We start from the raw sequence: 21,843 nt of genomic DNA on the forward strand, positions 1-21,843 counted from the left end.
TGACTTTTATTATTTACGAAGAACTAGTCTGTTTGGAGAAAAGAAGTGTGAGAAGCAGAGGACGGAGACGGCGCGGGGGAGGGAACAGGAAATCCGGGGTAACTGACGAGACTGAGAGGCGAGGCGAGGAGGCCCGGGGCGGTGACGAAGTGAGAGGCACGAAGTGAGGGCCACAAAGAGAAAAGCCAAAAGGAAAGCGTGCATCTAGAAGTATTCCAGTTCCATAGAATGCAACAATGGATAACTAGCTAACTAGAAAAAGCATTTACAATACATACACAACTAATCTGTCCAAATGCTCTTACAGGAACCAGCGTCCTCCTTTCCCCTCCCCCGTCTTTTTCTGAATCCGGGGAAGCCTTGACACCAGCCTAGAAGAAAGACATGCGCTTGGATTCTAGTGAGACCCTGAACCCAAGTCAGCACTTGTGCCTTGGTACAAACACGAGTGCTAGTTGCGTCTCGCTGACACTGAAGAGTGTTCACCCAGCCCCAAGGGTCTGGGGGCTCTTGCGAGGCACACATTTCACCGAGCGCATGCATCTGGCACCAGTCGAACTCTACACCAAGGATAGATGAAGATGGGCTATAATCCGGGGTAAAGGTGGCCCGGGGCCTGGTATTGGAGTAGCTCGGCAAAAAGAATCAAAGGAGAAAACAAGAGAAAAAGGACGATGGAGGGAGAGGCCAACCGGGCCTAGAGCCAAGTTGGTCCAGTCCAGTCAACATCGCCGATTTACAGAGACATGGTAAAATGTGGGAATTAACGGCCGGGCACAAGCGCAGCAGATGGAGAAGAATGCCAGTAGGAGTAGGGCCATACTGCCTGTATGTTGTTGTCAATCTCGCTGGCGGCCGTGCTGGTGGTGGCAGCGCACTGGACACACTAGGAACGAAGCCCGGGCGGACGGGCTCGACAGCGGCCACAAAGACAAGCCAACGAGGAGACAGGAGTCAATAGGACAGGGAGCAGAAAAAAAGGAACAAGAAAAAAAAGACGCCTGGGCACACGCTTCCTCTTCCATCCTCCGCACCACCCCATCGGCACAATACCGTCCCCCCATGAGAATTCAGAAAGTATTAAACTAGCTGCACATGGCCCTTCTTTTTTCTCCTTCGTTCTTGTCGATGCAGCTTTGCTTTGCTATTTGCTTCTTTTCATAACTTGTCTTCTGGATCTCACACTATTTGGTACCGAGATATATTTCTCCTACTTCTCTTCCACTTACACGTCTTCCGATCTCGTCGTATATCCGTCTTATTCATCCAGCTAGTCTACTGTGTGACTGGAAAAAAAAATCTTCACCCGCCAGTGGGCTCTTTTGCAACCTTTGTATTTTTTTGGATTTCTTTTTTTTTCTGCCCCTTCTTGCTCCCCATACCGCAGCCATGGGTCTCCTCACACTCGTAGAGGACCGGCCCACGCCCAAGGCCGTCTACAACTGGCGAGTCTACATGTGTGCATCGGTTGCCTCGTTCGCCTCGTGCACCATTGGCTACGACTCGGCCTTTATCGGCGGCACCATTGCCCTGCAGTCGTTCATTGATGAGTTTGGCTTTGCCTCCATGACGTCGGGCCACCGCGCCAACATCCAGTCCAACATTGTCTCCATCTACCAAGCCGGTGCTTTCTTTGGCTCGCTGGCTGCCTACTGCTCATCCTACTATCTCGGCCGCCGCAAGAGTCTGCTGCTCTTCTCACTCATCTTTATTCTCGGCGCCGGCCTCATGTGCGGCACCACTGGCGAGCGTGGCCTGGACCTGCTCTACGCTGGCCGTGTATTGGCCGGCATTGGCATTGGTGGCTGCTCTAACATGACCCCCATCTACATCTCCGAGTTGTCACCTCCGGCTGTTCGTGGTCGCCTGGTCGGCATCTACGAGCTGGGTTGGCAGATTGGTGGCTTGGTTGGCTTCTGGATCAACTACGGCGTCGATCAGACTTTGGCACCGAGCCACAAGCAGTGGCTGATTCCCATTGCCGTGCAGCTAATTCCGGCAGGTCTGCTCCTTGCTGGTGCGCTCTTCATTCCCGAGTCGCCCCGCTGGCTATTCTCCAAAGGTCAGCGCGAGTTGGCTACTAAGAATCTGTGCTGGATGCGCAACCTGGATGCCAACGACAAGTACATTATCGAGGAGATTAGCTACATCGACAAGGACATTGAGGTCTACAACCGCGAAGTTGGTGCTGGATTCTGGAAGCCGTTCCTGGCTCTGAAGAAGTCCCAGGTGCAATGGCGCTTTTTCCTGGGTGGCATGGTAAGATATATTCCTAATAGCCCTTTGCAATATTTCCCACTGCTAACACTACTTTTCCACCTGTCCAGCTCTTCCTGTGGCAAAATGCCTCTGGTATCAATGCCATTAACTACTACAGTCCCACCGTCTTCAGCTCTCTGGGTCTCAAGGGCACTGGCACCAAGTTGTTCACCACCGGGCTATTTGGTGTAGTCAAGACCGTCATGACCATCATCTGGCTGCTGTGGATGATTGACCACATTGGACGTCGCAAGCTGCTCATGATCGGCGCGTTTGGCGGTTCCATGTGCATGTGGTTCATTGGTTCGTACATCAAGATCGACGATCCTGTCAGCAAGGACCGGGATAACGTCTCCTCGGGTGGCATTGCTGCTATTTTCTTCTTCTACCTATGGACTGTCTTCTACACTCCGTCGTGGAACGGTACGCCGTGGGTTATCAACTCGGAAATGTACGATCCGAGTTCAAGGTAAGCCCACCAGCCCCCAAAAATAGGAGTCACTCTTTGAGACTTTCTTCCCCCTTTTTTTTGTTCTTTTTTCTTTTTTTTTTTTTACTAACGCCCTCTACTAGATCCCTCGGCCAAGCCTCTGCAGCCGCTAACAACTGGCTCTGGAACTTCCTGATCTCGCGCTTCACCCCGCAAATGTTCGAGGCGTGGGGCTACGGCGTGTACTTTTTCTTTGCCTCGCTGATGCTGCTCTCCATTGTTTTTGTCTACTTCCTCATGCCCGAGACCAAGTCGATCCCGCTGGAGAAGATGGACCGGCTCTTCGAGATCAAGCCCGTCCGTAATGCCAACCGCACCATCATGGCTGAGCTCCAGGCGAACGACCCGAACCGCAGCGATGTTGAGGCTGCCTCCACCGACAAGGGTGGTTCGGTCAACTACGCTGATGCCGTCAAAGGTGGCAGCTTGTGATGGGGCTGTGGTGGAACAAGGGAATGCAAAAGCCCCGTTGTTTGACCAGGGAAGATAAGAAAAAGAACAAAAAAACAATAACAGTCACAGTGACAGACGATACCGCCAAGACAAGTGGTCGGTGTCAATTCATTTTTCGTGTGGGGTTTACGCATGTGCGTGAGAGGGTTCACAGGCTCTGGGATTATTGGTGGGATTTTTTATGTTTTGGCAGGCCGTGACATGAGCTGCAGTTAGCCGTGTTGTTCTGATTTTCTTTCTTTCTTATGCATATTATGACTTATACCACAGGATATTGTAGCACGTGGCTAATATTGCGTTGCTATTTTTGCTATTTTTCTTCATTTCAAATTCAGTTAACTATTCATACTTGACATAACTCTCAGGCTCTTGTTATTGACGATATTCCCCGATGTTATTAATCTGGACTCTGCCGTACTCACGACAATCTTTTTGCGAGAAAAAAAAAGCTACACAGAAAAGTGGGGGGTCTGACTCGACTGAAAAAAGTATCGAGAAAACAGGAACTCGGCTTTTGCCTCTTGCCCTACTTTTTTCTCCTTACCTACCCGATTGGGATCTTATTTTTGCATTCTTTCCCCTCTGGTAAACAATATTCCGGAGAATTCACCGAGAATGTGTCATACAGAACAAGGGTTGGAGGAGACGACGAATAGGAAAGAATGAGAGAAAATAGCCAAGTCGCATGCAGTTACCGACTTCGCAGGGCTGGAGCAGTTTCCGATAGCTTCCACCTCCTTCCTCCTCTACTTTTATTTTGGTTGCACAGGTTATGAGATTTGGAGCATGAGGGCACACTTGGAAAAGACGCCGCTGTGTTGAAAGATATCTAGTGATGTTGAAACGCAAATAAGAACCGGGAAAAATAAATATGTGCCAGAAAGTAACTCCACCATATAAACGCTAGGAAATGTGCCGAGTCCGACGTTGTTTCGTGTCTCGCGTTCTGTCTACTGGCGCTTGACCGTCATCAGCTTTTCCATCATGGCCTTTTTCACTGCGTCGACAGGCAGGTCCTTGACCTCCTTGCCGGTCCAGTAGCGGTCCTGCTCGAGACCTTGGTAGATCATGGCCTCGGTGCCCAGAATCACCTGCCAGCCGGCCTTTTCAGCGAGCTCGCCCAGCGCGGTGTAGGGGTTGGGGTTGTAGCACATTTCGAGCATGGCGCCCTTGGTGTCCTTGTTGAGCAGCGTGCAAGTAACGGCGCGGGCCTCAATCTCCTCGTCTGTGACGGGCGGGAAGTCAGGGATGCAGGCGACAATGGCACCGGGAGCCTGCAGAGCCTCGGCCTCGGCGACGGTACGCACGTGCACGAGGCCGGAGCCATAGCCGCGCTCAGTGCATTCGTCAATGACGGCCTTCACCTCGGCGGCATCGCGGTTGACAAGGTAGATGTCGGTGGCGCGCATCCACTTGCGCAGGGCGTAGACAGCCGAGCGGGCAGCGCCGCCGCCGCCAATGACCATGGCCGGACGGTCGTGGAAGACGGCGTCCGGGTCAGCCACGTTCTGGTAGAAAGACTCGCGGATACCGACGGTGTCGGTGTTGGCGCCACAGTACACGCGCGAGCCATCCGGGCGGTAGCGGATGAAGAGCGTGTTGCAGGCGCCGACATCGCGGCACTCGGGCGTCAGCTCGTCAAGGTATGGCATGATAGCCACCTTGTTGGGCATGGTGACAGCGGCACCTGTGACGAGATGGGTTAGCGGCAGTCGAGAGAGAAGTAAAGGGAACCCAAGGGGGAGGGTGACAGGTGCTTACCATAGAAGTTGGGATGCTTGGCAAGCTCAAGGAACTGGCCAACGTCAGACGAGTCCAGGCGGAACTGCTCCCAGTTCAGACCAAGGCCACGGTAAATGGTGCCATGGAGGAAGGGCGAGTAAGAGTGGGTGATCTTCTTGCCAAAGAGGTAGCTGTGCTTCTCGACTCTCTCGATCTCGGCAACAGGAGACTTGGGCGTTTCCTGAGCGACGGAGAATGCGGGGAGGACGGGTCTGGTGACAGCGAGAGCAGCCATTTTTGCGGATGAGTAATGGGGAAAAGGTATGAAAAATGGAATTGGATGTGAGGTATGGAAGACTGTGAGTCTGAGGATGAGATGCAGGAAAAATAGAAAAAGAATCCAAACAATGATGTCCGAGTGGTGGACTTGATATCAAAAACAAATTGCAAATGTAACAACGAAGCCCAGCTTCACGGAATCAAGGTCAGGCAATGCAAAATGCAAGAAAAATGGAACAAGAAGAAAAAATGTCCCAAAAGGAAGAATGCAAACAAGTCTAGTGGCGTTCTATAGAGAGGATAAAGATATTTGCACAAATCAGCGGAGGAACGAATGGGGAACAATCAAGAGCCAAGCCAGGGCTGCAAGCAAAAAAAAAAAGAGAGAAGCGAAAAAGAAAACGAAAATGGACTAAATGCGTGGATGAATGATTCAGCGGGATCAACAAAAAGCAAAAACAACACTGACCAGCGGGAGGCTTATGTAGTTTTGTGTTCTCGTGATGCCTGTATTGTGTAGGGAGGGGTCTTTGTTGTTTCTCCAGCCATTTTTCGTCTGGTATTTCTTTCCCCTTGTTCATTCTTGCTCTCGCATTGCCATCGTGTTTCCTCTGCCCGCGTCCTGTCCGTGTCTATTCTCGATACAGGCCACGCAATCATCCGATTCTCAGTGTCTATTCATATCCGATACCTGCTTGCTTCAAGGTCAAAACGCCAGCCATATCGCCGGCGGGAGCCGTCGACCAGCAAACAATGTGCACTTGAACGAAGACCCTGGGCTTATTAGGTTTTACATTCTGCCTCAGAATCGTTCGCTGGCTGTCTTGGCACGCTTGGAACTAGACGAATTTGTACAGAGATCTAAAGTCCTTTTTTGTAAGTTCGGGGGCTGTTTGTGCAAGGACTTTGAATCGACAGCGAGAAAAGAAGCAAGGGAATAGAAAAAAACTATGTCAAAAATGTCCTTAGGGGGGAAATACAACGGTGGGAGACCCGAGCTGCCAACTACAACGACGAAAAAATAGCCCGTGATTAACAGCCTGGTAATGTTTCACCGGGCTCTCGCGGGGCTTGGAGTTGGACCGGGCTGTCTGCCCCCAAGGCCCCTAGGGCCCAGCCGGTGCCAGCTGCTGCCACCCGGCTGCAGCGCCTGGCTTAAGGCTGAATGCTCTTCCGCGTTGTCTGGGGCACAGCTATAGGCGGCGCAGCTTTCCAGAAAAACAAGTTGTCTTGATGCCGGCTCTCCCGCTCACAGCATCCCATATTTCCAGGGCCGAACAATATGCAAACAAAATGCGGCTTCCATGATCAGCAACTCCAGCCAGCAAGATTCATGCCGCCCATAATAACCTGCATCTTAACGCCGTCTTTATCAAGTCGCGACCAGCTGGTTTCACAAACCCGCCTGCGCATGCAGGCCATCCAGGGCCAGCCCCTAACTCCCTGTCCCGTATGGAAATTTGAGTGATGTGTTGGATGGGAAATGGTTCACCCTTGGGGTAAGGGTTATATCTCAAGCATGGAGGGTGTGACCACAGCGGATCCTCGATCACCAGCAAGGGCGCCCGGCCCCACAAACGAGGTTCTGGCCAATAGCTTTACATGGTTCTGTAACGACGACGAGACAAGAGAACCAGCGATCGGGTTGGCCAATATGGGCCTACTGCTATGCCTGTATGCAGAGGGTTCCTCGAGTGCCAGATCTCCGTCGCAGGGGATGCGGGAGTCCGTGTAGCCTAATCGATTTTCCTGGGAAAAGAACGGGGGTATGGGCAAAGCATTCACACCACACCACACCATACACGCTTGTATGCCTATGCCTCCATGCTCCGCCCGGCCTGTGCAGGGGTGTAGCCGCGCGAGACCTGCGTGGCATACTGCGAAAATATTCTGTCGCGGATAAGCCTTTGTTTTATCATGCTTTTTCATGATGTTCGGATAAAGTACCACAAGGAAAACAGCGTCTGTGACCCTGTGGAAAGCGTGATACGCAGAGGAAGGGCGGAGGGCGAAGCGAAGGAGGTGAGCTTGCTTGGGTGATTGAGCAGGACGGGGATCTGTGAGTTGTGAGTACGCAGGTATTTACACACTCTCTCTAGCCGGGAAAGCGGGGGCCTTGTTTAGCTTGGCGAGGCGCTAGTTGTAGTTACTGGCAGAGTAATCATCCCCCTCCCCGCCAAGAGGAAGAGGCAAAGGAAGAACCACAAGCCGGCCGCCGAGAACCCGCAGCCTACGACACAGGCACCAATTCCGCTATTCCGCATCGAGGAGTGCGTAGAACATGACGTACTGAGCCCGCAGATAGCCGTGGCAGAGGTAAGAAGAGTGGTTCATTGTTTTTGCTCCTGGGACCTGAAGCTTACTGACCGTTTAAACATACTTCAGGAAAAGACAACAATGGACGACGATAAAAAAGAGCCGCAAGCCGGCCTGCTGGGTAGCCATGTTGTTCTCGGTTTGATCTCCAGTGTTCTGCACTTCATCTGCTCCCCATCCCATATCTTCCCCCCTGACCGGACTTTTCCTTCTTCTCTTGTCGCCTCGCCCTGCTCAAGGCACTATTCCTGTCTCAATCTGCAACCTGCTCATCATCTGCCTTGTGCTGCTGCGTAACAACAACTTGAAACTTGCCGCACTACTTCGCTTGGCTATTGAGCCTCAATCTACCCACGCTCGTCGTGAAACTATCACTTTTGCTTTTCGGCCTGTTCCCCTGTGCTATCTACACACAGACTTTTGCGGTTGTGTGTGCGTGTACGTTGCATACACCGATACTCTTATCGATTTTTTGTGCCTTGGTCTGATATCTTGTCAATCATCTCTACTCGACGTTGCTTGGCTCTTGTCATCCAACAGCGTATATATATCGTGTGGTCGTGGACTCTCTCCACGACTTCTCTTGCTACCTTTCTTTCCTCACGCATCACCCCCTTCTTCACCTCTTCTTACATTCTTTTCTTTGAGCTACTGGTTAGCCAAAATCATTCTATTCTTCATCATTTTTTTTTAAACAACACATTCATTTTTACCAACATTTTTCATTTTTTTCTTTATTTTTCATTTTTTTTTCATTCCCATTTCCATTTTCCTCACCTACCGTCTCTTCCTTCCTCTTTTTTACTTACTTCTTTCAAAATGCCTTCTCAGCTTGGAATCTCTACCATGTCCCTTGGCCGCTGCTGGGCTGGACACTCCTTTGAGCACAAGATGGACATGGCTGCCAAGTATGGCTACTCTGGCATTGAGCTGTGGCACGAGGACCTGATGGACATTGCCGACCGCTACCCTAACGGTGGAGCCGCCTGCCGCGAGAACCAGAAGCAGGCCGCCCGCTACGTGCGCTCCCTGTGCGCCGCCCGCAACCTGACTATTCTGTGCCTGCAGCCCTTTGCCCTGCTTGAGGGCGCCATCGACCCTGCCGTGCACCCTGCCCGCCTCCAGGAGCTCGAGCACTGGATGGAACTCACCCGCCAGCTTGGAACTGACCTGATCCACATTGCTAGCAGCATGGCCCCCGCCGCCGAGCTGTCGGCCGACCTGGAGCTGGCTGTGACCCACCTTCGCGCTGCCGGCGAGCTGGCTGCCCGCCAGAACCCCCCAGTCCGCCTGTCCTATGAGAGCCTGGCCTGGGGCAGCCGTGTTGACAAGTGGGAGCAGAGCTGGGATATTGTCCAGGCCGTCAACCTGCCCAACTTTGGCCTGTGCCTCGACACTTTCAACATTGCCGGCCGCATCTTTGCCGACCCCTCGCGCGCTAACGGCTGCACCGCCGATGCTCAGCAGGCCGTTGATGCCAGCATGAAGCGTCTTGTTGCTAGTGTCGATGTCGACCGCGTCTTCTTCGTGCAGGTTGTTGACGCTGCTCTTCTGGCTGAGCCCTTGCTGCCCGGCCACAAGTACTACGACCCCGCCCAGCCCTGCCGCATGAGCTGGTCCCGCAACTGCCGCCTGTTCTATGGCGAGACCGAATACGGCGCCTACCTGCCCGTCAAGCAGATCTCCGAGGCCATCTTCAAGGGTCTTGGCTTCGAGGGCTGGGTCAGCCTGGAGCTTTTCAACAAGCGCATGTCCGAGACCGACAAGTCCGTTCCCGAGGAGCTGGCCCGCCGCGGTGCTGCTTCATGGGACCGCCTGGTCGCCGACATGGGCCTGACCGTGGCTGCCAAGCCCGCCTCCATCAAACCTGCTGGCCTGTCTCTTTCCATTCCCGCTGCCCTGCCCATCTCTGCTGCTGCTCCCTTGGTTCCTGCCGTTACCGACCTCAAGCCTCTCCGTGTGCTGGCCGGTGCTAAGGCGAACAGCACCGGCCACGTGGTGGACGGAAGTCTGCTCCGGAAGACTCTACCGGCGAGTGTTTATGTTTTGGCCTCGTCCATGTGCCTATATTTAGGCCTGGTTCTCGTGTAAGTAGACTCAGATGGCGGTGGCCACTACGGATATGAATGTTGGTAGTTGTTTGGTGGTTGGGAATTTCTGGTGATTATCTTTACTTTTTACATGTTCATATTGATGTTACTCAAGACTTTGCCGTCTTTTTTTTTCCTTTGTCATTCTCTATCTGTTATAGCAAGCATTCTTTTTTATTTTGATTTCACTTTTTCATTTCTTTCATGAAAACCTTCTTTATTGAGTTTGTCTTTTTCTGTTTTCTCAGACTTCCCTTGATTGCATTCTACTGTTTTGTTTCTATTTGAGCTTGATTTTCTGTGCCATATCTTTGTGTTCCTGTTTCTAATGTTCTTCAATAGTAAACATCTTATGCTCCATTATGAGTATTTCAAACCGGTGCCTACATGGACATGATCCCTGATTCTTCGATTGTGGTGTCTCATTGGATTTCCTTTTTTTCTTTTCTGTTTTGATCGACTTTTGAAGGGGGGTGAAGAAGGGGGTGGTGATGCGCTTCAATCTTCTTGATACCCCCCTTATAATAAGGTTATTCAGTAGTTAGCTAGGGCGATGATTTTGATGTTAATGAGGATGATCAGTTATTCTTTACATGCGTTTGAAAATATTCCGATCTCAAACTCTGGTAGTGTTACAATGGCCGTGCTCCAAGGCTCCGGGAACATGGGGGCAGTTCATGATGCGCCTGGCTTCATAAAGGTTGTGGTTATCACACACAAGCACAAGTATAAGTATAAATAAAATATAGTTAGTTAACGAGTGGATGCATGATCGTTTGGGACCCCCCTCGATGTTAAAAAAGGCGTTTCCGACCTGCCAGCCCTGCTTTCTGTTTTCATACGGCCCCAGCGCCATGATGAAAGACGATACGCCCCCACTGCAACGTTATCGAAGCCCCTCCGCTCGGCAGTTCTAGGCTGGTCTGAAGTCTAATGTCTCACAGTTGGCTCTTGGCCTGAAGTCTGGTGTCTCTTTAGCTGGGCATCCCTGTATTGTATACTCTGCGATTTTTGTGTTTTTCTGGGTAGGCTAACTATTCAGTCCTTGCTCCCCCGCCAAATCCACAAATCCCCCATACTATTTCCACATCCTGCTCTATGTGCAGTTTGCCAAGGCCCAAGGCCTGCATTCTGCCCCTGACTTGTTACAACTTGACAAGCTTCACAGATAGCAAAAGTCTTGGGTGATTCGTCATCTCGCCCCCTTCTTCATATGCTTCGCAGCAAAATCAATGGCAGCCGTGTAGCCAAAGGTTCCTAGCCCACAGATCACGGCCACTGCCTTGTCTGAGAAATAGCTCTTGTGTCGGAACTGCTCGCGCGCGTGAACGTTGGACACATGGACCTCGATAAAGGGAATGTCTACGCTGAGCAGAGCGTCGCGGATGGCGATGCTGGTGTGTGTGTAGGCCCCGGCGTTGATCACTATGGCATCGACTTTCCCACGTGCATCCTGGATGCGGTCAATGATTGCGCCCTCGTGGTTGGACTGGAAGGCTACAAGGCTTGCGCCTAGAGCGGTTGCTTGCGCCTTTGCAGCCACTTCGACATCGTTTAGGGTTGTCGAGCCATAGACTTCAGGTTCCCGAGTGCCCAAGAGATTGAGGTTGGGGCCGTTAATCAGTAGAATGCTTGAGGCAGGCATTTTGTCAGGAGACTGAAAAGAAATAGGAAAGAAAGAACGAACAAGAAAATTTAGGAAGGGGATTGCGGTGAAATGAGCAGGATATCTCGACAAAGCAGCCAGGCTTGGACAGAGAACGTATTGTATGAGTTTTGGTGATGCAAAGAAGCTTTGTGAGACGGGGTGGTTCTTGGAGCCCGTCAGTATATATAGTTATCTTTGAGCGTGTGCATGTATGGATATAGGCAGTATGTTGCATTTCTCGTGGTGATCATTGGGCGATCTGTAGCTACTAACGAAAATAATTGTGTCAGTAGTTCGTGGCCACTACCCCCACACCCTGCAAAAGCTGCAGAGTCATTACCATTCTATTGTGGAAGTGCCACTGTGTACTCGTGACTTGCAACAGTGGAAATATCTTGTAGCGGGAAGGAGCCGACATGGATAAGTCTTATTCCAAGTCCAAGTGCCTCTTGCCAGTGGCCCCCAAGGCGTCACAGTGGTCGGGCTTGTGCTACTCATACTACAGCACACGGTGTGATACAGATTTGTTACGCATCTGGTGCAAGATGAGATGGGTAGTATAGTTGGCTAGTTAGTTACCGGGGAAAAAAAGCTTCTTGCTGAGCTTCTCGCGCGCATATCATGAAGTTTATCGAGTTCCCATTGAATGACGAAGGGGTCAAGGGGTACCGGTGCATGTTGTATTCTTTTGTCGATTTTTCCCAGGGTTAGTGCAATGAATTGCTTAGATGGCAGCAGAAACTATGCATAAAGATAGAGGGTATGAGAAAGGAAACGCAAACACCGTGGTCCTGATAGTTAAGTTTCAAAGCATAGTTTCTTAATACTACTTCGGGGAATGCATTTCATCGCGTTATGGCATCTCACCGTCCTATCTCCTAAACGCTGAATCGTGGCCAAACAGCTGCAAAACATGAGCGGGGCGGGGGAGGGGGGATGCGGACCGCGCGGTGATGAACCAAGATCGGATAACGGGGAGGGGGGTTTTTGGGGGCATGGGGTACGGAGGTAGGGGGAAGTATCACAAGCAAAGATTGATGTGGTTATCAGTGGGAATATCACTATTGCTGTGCTGTTACTGTTGATGTTACTATTAATGTTAGGATTGACGTTGTTGATGTTGGTGCTGCTACGGCAATTACCACAGAACACGACATCATACGGAACCCAAACTGAGGCAACAGCCAGAAGCCCGACAGCCTTATAATCGATGACACAGGAAATTGCCAGGTGCAAGCACGGCTGGGTGTTATTTTTTGCGGCATGACCTCTTGGTTCTTCCCTCCTCTTCCCTCCTTCCTGATCGGGTTGCAGCGGCAAACACAATAAAGAGTGAATGGAAGGAGGCCGAAATGAGCGCATTTTCCAGAAACAGTAGGAACACTTGTCGCATCATCGTTCTTGCCTTTGCACTGGTCCAACTCCTTCCCCGAGGATGCACCCTCCTGCCCTATCCTCGATGCCCATGTATGCATGTAGATGACGAGTACGCCCGAGTCCGTGTTGTCTAAATATAAAGACTATTATCGGCAGTTTCCCAAGTGCTTTTATACATGACCACATATCTATCTTCTCGAGTCCTCCTCCCAATCCCGATTTCTCGTCCTTCTCGCTTTAAAACACCAGCCGCCGTCTATTTTCCTTCGTTTAGACTCCTTCACGTTGTCGCTCTGGAGCACGACCATTAATCATCCTTTCATCCTCTGTATCTTTATTTTACATTACTATCGGCTTCTTTTCTTTTTTTTTCTTCTCCTCATTGCCTCGGATTTCTTTTTTTTATCCTTTTTTTTTTTTGAAACCCACCCTCCATTTCCACTTCCCCTCATTCGCAAACGCCCTACAATAACTCTATTTGTCCCTCGCCTATCTCTATTCTACCCACCATGGACGCTATTTCAGACGCTCAACTTGGCGAAATCTACGAGTTTGCTGTACAGCTTGGAAAAGATGCTGGCCAGAAGCTCATGGGTTTCGCCCAGGCGCGATTCACAGGACACAAGAATAGCGAACACGCCATTGAGGAAAAGGAGAGCTCGGTCGACATTGTGACAAAGGCCGACCGAGACATGGAATCATACATCTATAGCGCAATTCGCGAGAGATATCCCACACACAAGTAGGTGATTTTAGAGCCGCGCATCAATATCTCATTTTCTAACAAGGCGCTCTGCGTAACGCTGCTTTTAGGTTTCTTGGCGAAGAGACATACTCAGCCGGGGCTTCGCGCGACTATCTTATCGACGATGCGCCGACGTGGATTATCGACCCGATTGACGGCACAGTCAACTTTACACACCTGTTTCCCATGTTTTGTCTGTCGATTGGCTTTGCCGTTGGCGGCAAACCGGTGATTGGCGTCATCAATGCGCCGTTCATGTCTCAAATGTTCTCTGCGTGCAAGGGTCGCGGGGCCTGGTTCAACGAGACGCAGCAACTACCGCTCATGCGCAGCCCCGTCCCTCCGATGCCGGCCGCGGCCCCCAAGGGCTGCATCTTCTCGTGCGAGTGGGGCAAGGATCGAAAGTATCAAGACGGCGGCAACATGAAGGCCAAGATCGACAGCTTCACCAACCTGGCCGCCGAGATGGGCAGCCGGGATGGCAAGGGCGGGATGGTCCATGGCATCCGGAGCCTGGGGAGTGCGACACTGGACCTGGCATATACAGCCATGGGTTCGTTTGACATTTGGTGGGAGGGTGGTTGCTGGGAATGGTAAGTGAAGGGAACAACGGGGGCGCAGGCCGTTTTACAAGCCGTGCTCTGGGCCCCTAGTAGACGTCGGCTGTGTAGTCCTCGAATGCTAACTCGACATGTGTGCTCTAGGGACGTTGCTGCGGGGTTTGCCATTCTACAGGAAGCTGGCGGCCTCATTACGACAGCAAACCCGCCTCCAGAGTCTGAAATCGACACGGCACCCATCGGAGAAGCCAAGCTGGGATCAAGATTGTATCTTGCTATCAGGTAAGTCTAGGCGCCAAAAAGGCGTGAAACCTAAATGTGACAAACTTTCATGGCTAACCTGAGTTCCGCGGCTTTAGACCAGCAGGCCCGTCAGAGACAGAAACCGGGCGACAGAGCCAGGAGAGAGTGGTTCGGGAGGTTTGGAAGCGAGTGTACACGCTGGACTTTTCGCGTCCTGGGCTCTAAGCGATTGACTTGCAATTAACTAGTTACAGTTTACCAGGGAGTTTTGTTTTGTCTTATGCACGGGCTTTGAAATAGGGCTCTGTTTTTTGCTTTGGGTCTAGATTCTGTTCTGCTGGGTATCTCAGTATGCATGGGGCATATTTATATTATATACAGCGTTGATATGTGTCCACAAATCCTCTTTTGCAAAAGAAAAAAACAAAACTGGCTATGAATGGTAATGGAGGGGTGCTCTATGAAGAAAAACAAACCAGAGCCATGGCGACTGTGATTAATGGAGGGGCGTTGATTATAGCGACCCAAACTCTCCTCGCATATCCGTAAAGTCTGATCCGGGCGCAAAGCCCAAGTTTGCCATGAACTGTGCATCCGAGTCCATGCCGTCTGTGCAATCGATAGACGCGAGTTCATTGAGAATCGCATCATGGTCGATCATAGCGTCAGCCAGGCCGCGGGCTTGAGCTTGGGCCTGTCCTTGAAACATGAGATACGGCGGTACATGAGGGGCCATGGGGCTCATTAGGTTCCCTGGGAAACCGTTACTACTAGTGCTGCCGGTTCGTCTACTAGTAGTCCTGGTAGTGGCACTATTACTACTGTTACTGTTGGGTCCTGGGCCGCTGCTATTGGTGTTCTGGCCGCCGGTGATATTTAGGCCTAGGCTTGTACGGCCAGCATTACTGCCGGCGGAGTTCGTGGCTACGCCTGTTGATGCGACGGCGGCAGGGTTGAGAGTCCCGGGCGTGAAGGAGGCGGTTCGTGTGCGCAGGGCGTTGCTGCTGTGCATGTGTGCTGATATAAAGGCCGGGGCTGAGGATGAGTGTTGTTGTTGAAAGAGGTCGGGGGGCGTCATGAGGTTCTGATATTGCTGCTGCTGCTGTTGCTGATGGGTAAATACTACCGCGCCTGCATCGAGGCTGAGGTTCATGGGCGTCTTGGCCAGAACGGGCGTCGCGTCTATCACGGCGTCGGGTTCTTGCGCCTGTGGATGTAGCCGGGCCTGGGCCTCTGCTGGTTCTGGCTGCCAGGGCCGCTTCAGCTTTGCAATCAGCGCTTCCCAGTGAGCCTTGTCCTCTCCAGTAAGCCCCCTCGCGCGACGACCAGCCATACTCATGTATGTGACGAGGATGGGGGCGGATCCGGGCCCGAGGTGCAGCCAGGCGTGCTCAACCGACTCCATGAGCGTCCAGAGCAGTGAGAGCCGGGCATCGGGCATCAATGCGAGCGTGATGCTGAGGAACGACGTCTGCAGCAGGAATGCGGTGGGTAGAAAGGGTGTGGTGCCGCCGAGGATGGAGTTGCAGAAAGAAAAGCGCGGGTCGAGTGCACCGGCGAGTCCGGCAGTCTGGCCGGGCGGTGCGGACGGAGGGATGATGCCAAGGCTGGCGGAGCCGTGTGCGGTGGCGCCGGAGGCGGTGGCGTTGCTGCTTTGACGGAAGTGTGCTTGCGACTGGCTGAGGATTTGAAAGAAGCGGCAGAGCTGATTCAGGGAGCTGAGGGACTGGATGGACATGGCCGGAGAGCTATTTACTGACGCGGTGGGGCCGGATGAGGCATCGTCTGAAGTCGAGAAGCCGGGCACAGCTTCCCACACGTCCCACTCCTCGGCACCGTCTTCGGGCAGCGGGTAGACGGTTTCCAGGCAATCGGGCGTCATGTGTGGCGGCTGGCCGAGGCGCAGCGAGATGAGGGTATCGAGGATAAAGCAGGCAATTGTTGTTTTGGCCTTGCGCAGGATACACGAGGACGTCGAGAGCGAACTGGGCTGCGGAAGTGGTCTGTCGATGCTGTGAAGCCGCAGCACGATCCGCACGGCTAGCCCAACGAGCGCAGAGGCGGTGGTGGCGTTGTCTCGGCCAAGACTGACTAGCGCCAGCAGCAGGAGACCGTTGGCGTTACGCACGCACTGCTCTTCCTCGTCGCAGGCATTGCCAGAATCTCGTGTGGGCGTGTCGAGGTCGGAGTCTGAGTCTGGATCTGGCTTCATCTTGGAGGGTGTACGGCCGTCGGTTTCGCCCAGGACTGGTAGTAAACTGCGGGCGGTGGCGTAGACTTGGGCTGCCTTGGCGGCGTCGTGGTGCGCAGGGTCCTGCAGATATGCCACGGCCAGTGCGCACCACAGCTCGAGATCTCGGACATCGGTGGGCTGACCGGCATGTGCGGCCGCGAGGGCCTGCATTCGTGGGCGGTCGACAATGGGTAGCCAGCAGTGCGTATATGAAAAGAAGATGTGCAGCAGCCGGGGCGCATCCGCTGGAACGTGATACCGCTGGGAGCATGCGGCGCGAGCTTTTGCAGAGGAAGCAGCAGCAGTGGCGGCGGCGGTAGCGGCTGCGGCAGCTGAGGTGGAGTCGTGTTCGGTGCCGGATTCGGACTCTTCTTCGGCGTCAGGCCGTGGCGCGATAGAGCCTTCTTTGCCGGACAATAGACGGTCGATTTCGTGATGAGTTCGGGACTTGCGCCATTTGCGGTGCAGCTTATTGCCAGCCTCGTTGCCGCGGCCCTGGGCGAGCAGGATCTGTCGGCCGGCGTCCTGGGCCAGCAGGTCGTTGAGGGCGGTCTCGGAGCCGGGAAACTGGTCAAAGACCCAGACCAGCGCAGACTCGAGCGTCCGGATCAGGCCGGTCTGGACGCCGCGCTTCTTGGGCGCCACGTTGTACGTGCACTGGCGGTTGAGGAAGACACAGGAAAAGCATTTGGGCTGGACACCGTCGCACTTTTCGCGGGCGCTACAAAGGGGAAAAGAGAGGAGGGAAGACTGTTAGGAGGCTTTGGCTTCGGATGCGGAGCGGCAGGAAAGTGTGCTTACCTGCGGCACTGGTCGCATGCCCGGGATACGCGCTGCCGCTTGACCGGGGCGCCTGTCAGGGCACCAGTCGGCTGCGCGGAGCCGTCAGGGGCCGAGGGAGCGGCATCCGGGAGGTCCTGTGATTTTCGTTTGGATGCCATGGCGGAGCAAGGTGGGCGGAGGAGAAGGCGGCGAGGAGAGGACGGCGTGGTAGAGAAGGAGCAGAAGCACAGCGGAGGGGAGAAGAGAAAAGACGGACCGTCAGAAAGAGGGCGACGGGGCAGGGTGGATGGCTCTCTGAGTCTAGTATGAGTGTTGCTTGGCCCAGGGCCCCCGCCAGCAGGCGACGATGGAGGGCAGCCGAGGGAAAATCAGAGTGAGCCGAGTGTAGGTGGGTTGGGACGCAGGCTGATTGGCTGGGCGGGTTCAGAGGCAGAAGCAGAGACAGAGATCCGGCGTGGGCTGTGGGTGCATTCGGGGAGAGGAGGGCGAGGGCGACGACGTCAAGTTGTTTTCTCTTTTTTTTTTTTTTTTTTTTTAGAACTCTGGGTCTACGCCCCCCTGTTCGAGTTCCGTGGAGGAGCGTCATGCGGGGAAAACGGGTCCATCTTTTTATGCTAAGCCGAGAAAGAAACTGGTCGAGTAATGTAATAGCGGCTTGTCACTAAGGCGCCGGAGGCCGGAGCCCAGCTGCCTGCAAGAATGGGGAATGGAGATTGGCTTGCCCAGGATTGGACAGTCTGGGGAAGCCTGTTGGAGAGCGGGCGAGCCCATGGGACGAAGACGCCCGAGGCCGGAGCCGGGCGGGCGAGGGGGCTTGCCGGGGCGGTCCAAAGGCGCCGGCTGGGAGGCTAGCAAAGTAGAGAGATACGCGCCATAGGTCTCACTGCCCTCTAAGACAACTGTAGATCTCAGCTTGTTCACCATCGTGGCCGTCCTCTTCCCTCTGCCTCACGCCGGAAAAAGACTCTTCCCGATGCTGCCCCCCAGCGCAAAAACACTCTTCACTCTCCGCAAGCGTCTGCTGATCCCTGCAGACGTGACATATTTCTTTTTTTTTTTCCTTCTCGTTTTTCCCCCTGGCCAACCTTTTTCCCCAAAAAATCCCAAAGCTTTTTTCTCTTGTGACAGCAGGAAAATCAAAAAAAAAAAAAAAAAAAAAAAAAAACTGCCCAGCACTTTTGTTGATAGGCTCAAACTAGCCTCACATGTTCCTCATGTTTTATTTTCTCACGCCCCCAAAAATCCAAAACTGCTAGAGCCCTTGTTCTTTTTGCTGTGGAAGCCGCAGCCCAACTCCAACCCGCTTGGTGCCGCTTTGGCTTTTTGGATTTGGCTCTCGCCCTCTCGCCGGCCTCCCCTTTTTCTTCTTTCTTCCTTTCCCTCCGCCTCCCGTCTGGTCTGCCTCATCGCATACTCATCCCACCATGGCCTCCGCTGGCGTCAAACGGCCCTACGCTTCCGTGGAATCCGACTCTGCCGACTCAGCAGCGGCCTCTCCGTCCTTTACTGCCGCCCCGCTTCAGGGGCACTGCAAGGCCGCCCGCCTCGACTCGGGCTGCCTCGACACCGGAGCCAGTGGCCCGCCGGGCTCCGGCATGGCCGCCAATCGCCGCTACCAGCCCTACCCCAACGGGAGCAATGGTGCTTCCATAAACTCAGCCGCCGCATCCAGGATGCCCTCGCCCTCGCCTGCCCCGCACCACTATCCGTACGCCCACAGCCACACCCGCATGAGCGGCCACTCAACGCCGTCGGGCGTGTACAGCCGGTCGCGAGACCCCACGCCGACACCCATGATCCCGCCATCGTCGGCGCTGACCTTTCCCAGCCCGCACGCCCACCCCCACGCGCACGGCCACTCGCACTCACACTCACTGCCGCCTCCCAGTCGCGCCTCGGCCACTGGCTCCGGCCCCGTCCACGATCCGGACCGCCGCGAGCCCGTGTTCTCGTCGCTGGCGTCCATTGTGCTGGTCGGAATCCGCGGCTCCGGCAAGTCAACGCTCGCCATCATCGCATCCACGGCCATGAAGCGCCGCGTCATCGACTGCGAGAAAACGTTCCAGCAGGCCATGCGCGTGTCCAGTGCGGCTTATCTGCGCGCCCACAGCGCCGCCGAGTGCCACCGCGTGCAGGCCGCGATTCTGCGCGACGTACTCCGCGAGAACTCGCAGCGCTGCATCATTGTCTGTTCGTGGACCGACCGCTCAATTCTCAGCCTGCTGCACGACTTTGCGCGCACGAATCCCGTGATCCACATCCTGCGGGACCCGCGCGCCGTTCAGGAGCATCTCAAGATCGAGACGTTTGAGAAAACGCGCAACATTGTCAATGCCAGCACCGCCATCTTTCGCGCTTGCAGCAACCTCGAGTTCTTCAACATCTCGGAGCGCGTCCGCGATGTCGCCTCACAGAACCTCGCCCAGGCCTCGGACCCAGACGACGCCTCGGGCGAGCGCCGGCCGGCTCCGTATCTGGCCCTCAAGCGCGCCGAGCGACACTTTCTCAAGTTTCTATCGCTGGTCATGCCCAACGGCTCCATCCCGTTCATCGAGTCCGCCTTTCCGCTCGCCTCCATCCCTACCGAGGACCGCCGCTTCACGTATGCCACGTCCGTGCGGCTGACGTCACTGTTGCAGCATGATTGCGAGATCAACATCGAGGAGCTTGAGACCGGCGCCGACGCCATTGAAATCATTGTCGACGATATCGACTTGCTCTACGGCGGCTCACGCTCTCGGCCGCCCCCCGCTGGCACGCTGCTGGACCCGGAACGCGCCACCAATATCACAAAAGTGCTTGGCAACATCCGCCGGGACACGGTGATCCCCATCATCTACCATGTGTTGCTGCCGACACCGGCGATTGCTGCCGACACCACGGCTTTCCACTCCCTGTACAAAGAGTATCTCTTGCACGGCCTCCGCCTCGCCTGCGAGTACATCACCATCGACCTGCGACTATCGGCCTACGAGATCGACCACATCACCACACAGACCCAAAACTCCAAGCTGATTGGTCATTTCTCGTGTCCACCGTCGGCGCCCCCCTCGCAGGCTACCACGTGGCTGGATCCAATGTGGATGGCCCACTACCACCGCGCGCGGCTCCAGGGCTGCGACCTGGTGCGCTTTGTCAAGCCTGTAGCCACCATCAAAGACAACTTCGACATCAACCAACTCAAGTCCAAGGTCGAGGCGCTGGATGGGCCCAAGGTCCCGTTGATTGCCTTCAACTCCGGCAACCGCGGCCGCCACTCGGCCGTCATGAATCACGTGCTCACCAGCGTGGCCACCCAGCCCACCGTCGGCTTTGTGCCCGATACGCCGCACCCGCCATGTCCACGCATCACGGCCCAGCAGGCCACGCAGGCTCTCTACGCGTCGTTCCTGTTTGATCCCATGAAGTTGTATGTCTTTGGTGCCAATGTCGACTACTCTTTGTCGCCCGCCATCCACAATAACGCCCTGGCCGCGCTTGGCATCCCTCACCACTACCGGCCGCATTCGACGCAGAACCTGCGCGGACTCAAGGAGCTCATCGACGACCCGTACTTTGCCGGCGCGTCCATCGGCCTGCCGTTCAAGGTGGAAATCATTGCGCTGACGCACTCGCTCAGCCGCCACGCGCGTGCCATTGGCGCCGTCAATACGCTGATCCCCGTGCGCAGGCTCAACCCCGATGGCTCAATCCCCGAAGACGAGACGCTGTTCAACTGCCGCAACCGCGCGGGGCCCGTCCGCGCTCTCTATGGCGACAACACCGACTGGGTCGGCATCCGCGCGTGTCTGCGCCGCGGGCTCTCGCCAGCCAACGCCGTGCGCCCCACCAGCTGCGGACTCGTTATCGGCGCCGGCGGCATGGCCCGCGCCGCCGTCTACGCCATGCTGCAGCTGGGCGTGTCCAACATTGTCATCTACAACCGCACGGCTGCCAATGCCGAGAAGCTCGTCGCGCACTTTTCGCAGCTGTTGCAGCGCCGCGATCTGCCGCTGCTCAGCTCGACCGCTGCCTCGTTTGCCGCCACCGCTGCGTCCCCCGACGGACCCGAAGGCCAGGCGCGCTTTCACGTCATCCACTCGCTGGCCGACCCATGGCCCGCTGACATCCGCCGCCCGACCATGATTGTCGTGTGTATTCCCATCCACAGCATCGGCGACGTCCCGGCGCCACACTTTGTGGCACCCGACTCGTGGCTTGAGAGCCCCACGGGCGGCGTGCTGATTGACCTGGGCTACAAGGTGCTCGACACGCCGATCCTCAACCAGGCGCGCGCGCTGGCTCACCGCGGCTGGGTCACTATGGACGGCCTCGACCTGCTGCCCGAGCAGGGATTTGCGCAGTTTGAGCTCTTCACCGGCCGCCGAGCTCCGCGCCGATTGATGCGTCGTTATTGTCTACAGGCCTACACAGACGAGCAGGGACGGTCGAATCTGGCGCATTTGCAGCCACGGCTACACAATATCGAGGAACAGGAGCCCTAGAGTTGGGGTTGGCTAGGAACCATGTAGAATCACTTACTTTGTTTTTTTTTTTCTGGCGTTTGATAGGCTTAATGATGATCATGTTACGACTCCCAACGTTTGTATTGGCGCTGATTAATTCATAAAAGGCTAGAAGGAAGTGACAGAAAGGAAAAGAAAAA

At 54.5% G+C, this 21,843-nt stretch overlaps 7 protein-coding genes across 7 annotated transcripts; 4 read left to right on the forward strand and 3 right to left on the reverse strand.

Annotated features, from left to right (window-relative positions):
* Nucleotides 1-1,389: 1,389 nt before the first annotated feature.
* BROUX77_005367 (uncharacterized protein) lies at nt 1,390-3,181 on the forward strand (the record flags this gene model as incomplete). Its single annotated transcript, XM_073750233.1, has 3 exons — nt 1,390-2,259; nt 2,328-2,728; nt 2,833-3,181. 3 exons carry the CDS (start codon nt 1,390-1,392, stop codon nt 3,179-3,181), a joined length of 1,620 nt encoding a protein of 539 aa, XP_073604253.1.
* Nucleotides 3,182-4,152: 971 nt separating this feature from the next.
* Nucleotides 4,153-5,219, reverse strand: BROUX77_005368 (uncharacterized protein; the record flags this gene model as incomplete). Its single annotated transcript, XM_073750234.1, has 2 exons — nt 4,153-4,889; nt 4,964-5,219. The coding sequence occupies 2 exons, from the start codon at nt 5,217-5,219 to the stop codon at nt 4,153-4,155; spliced, it is 993 nt and encodes a 330-aa protein (XP_073604254.1).
* A 3,119-nt stretch (nt 5,220-8,338) lies between these two features.
* Nucleotides 8,339-9,610, forward strand: BROUX77_005369 (uncharacterized protein; the record flags this gene model as incomplete). Its single annotated transcript, XM_073750235.1, has 1 exon — nt 8,339-9,610. One exon carries the CDS (start codon nt 8,339-8,341, stop codon nt 9,608-9,610), a length of 1,272 nt encoding a protein of 423 aa, XP_073604255.1.
* Nucleotides 9,611-10,801: 1,191 nt separating this feature from the next.
* Nucleotides 10,802-11,254, reverse strand: BROUX77_005370 (uncharacterized protein; the record flags this gene model as incomplete). Its single annotated transcript, XM_073750236.1, has 1 exon — nt 10,802-11,254. One exon carries the CDS (start codon nt 11,252-11,254, stop codon nt 10,802-10,804), a length of 453 nt encoding a protein of 150 aa, XP_073604256.1.
* Nucleotides 11,255-13,143: 1,889 nt separating this feature from the next.
* BROUX77_005371 (uncharacterized protein) lies at nt 13,144-14,407 on the forward strand (the record flags this gene model as incomplete). Its single annotated transcript, XM_073750237.1, has 4 exons — nt 13,144-13,376; nt 13,448-13,972; nt 14,084-14,221; nt 14,299-14,407. The coding sequence occupies 4 exons, from the start codon at nt 13,144-13,146 to the stop codon at nt 14,405-14,407; spliced, it is 1,005 nt and encodes a 334-aa protein (XP_073604257.1).
* Nucleotides 14,408-14,696: 289 nt separating this feature from the next.
* On the reverse strand, nt 14,697-17,356 carry BROUX77_005372 (uncharacterized protein; the record flags this gene model as incomplete). Its single annotated transcript, XM_073750238.1, has 2 exons — nt 14,697-17,136; nt 17,217-17,356. The coding sequence occupies 2 exons, from the start codon at nt 17,354-17,356 to the stop codon at nt 14,697-14,699; spliced, it is 2,580 nt and encodes an 859-aa protein (XP_073604258.1).
* Nucleotides 17,357-18,622: 1,266 nt separating this feature from the next.
* Nucleotides 18,623-21,682, forward strand: BROUX77_005373 (uncharacterized protein; the record flags this gene model as incomplete). The annotated part of the gene is made up of 1 exon (XM_073750239.1): nt 18,623-21,682. One exon carries the CDS (start codon nt 18,623-18,625, stop codon nt 21,680-21,682), a length of 3,060 nt encoding a protein of 1,019 aa, XP_073604259.1.
* Between the last annotated feature and the right edge of the window lie 161 nt (nt 21,683-21,843).

This window comes from Berkeleyomyces rouxiae (assembly GCF_048999995.1).
Source record: "Berkeleyomyces rouxiae strain 22BRR77 chromosome Unknown BrBRR77_ptg000005l, whole genome shotgun sequence".
NCBI lineage: Eukaryota > Fungi > Ascomycota > Sordariomycetes > Microascales > Ceratocystidaceae > Berkeleyomyces > Berkeleyomyces rouxiae.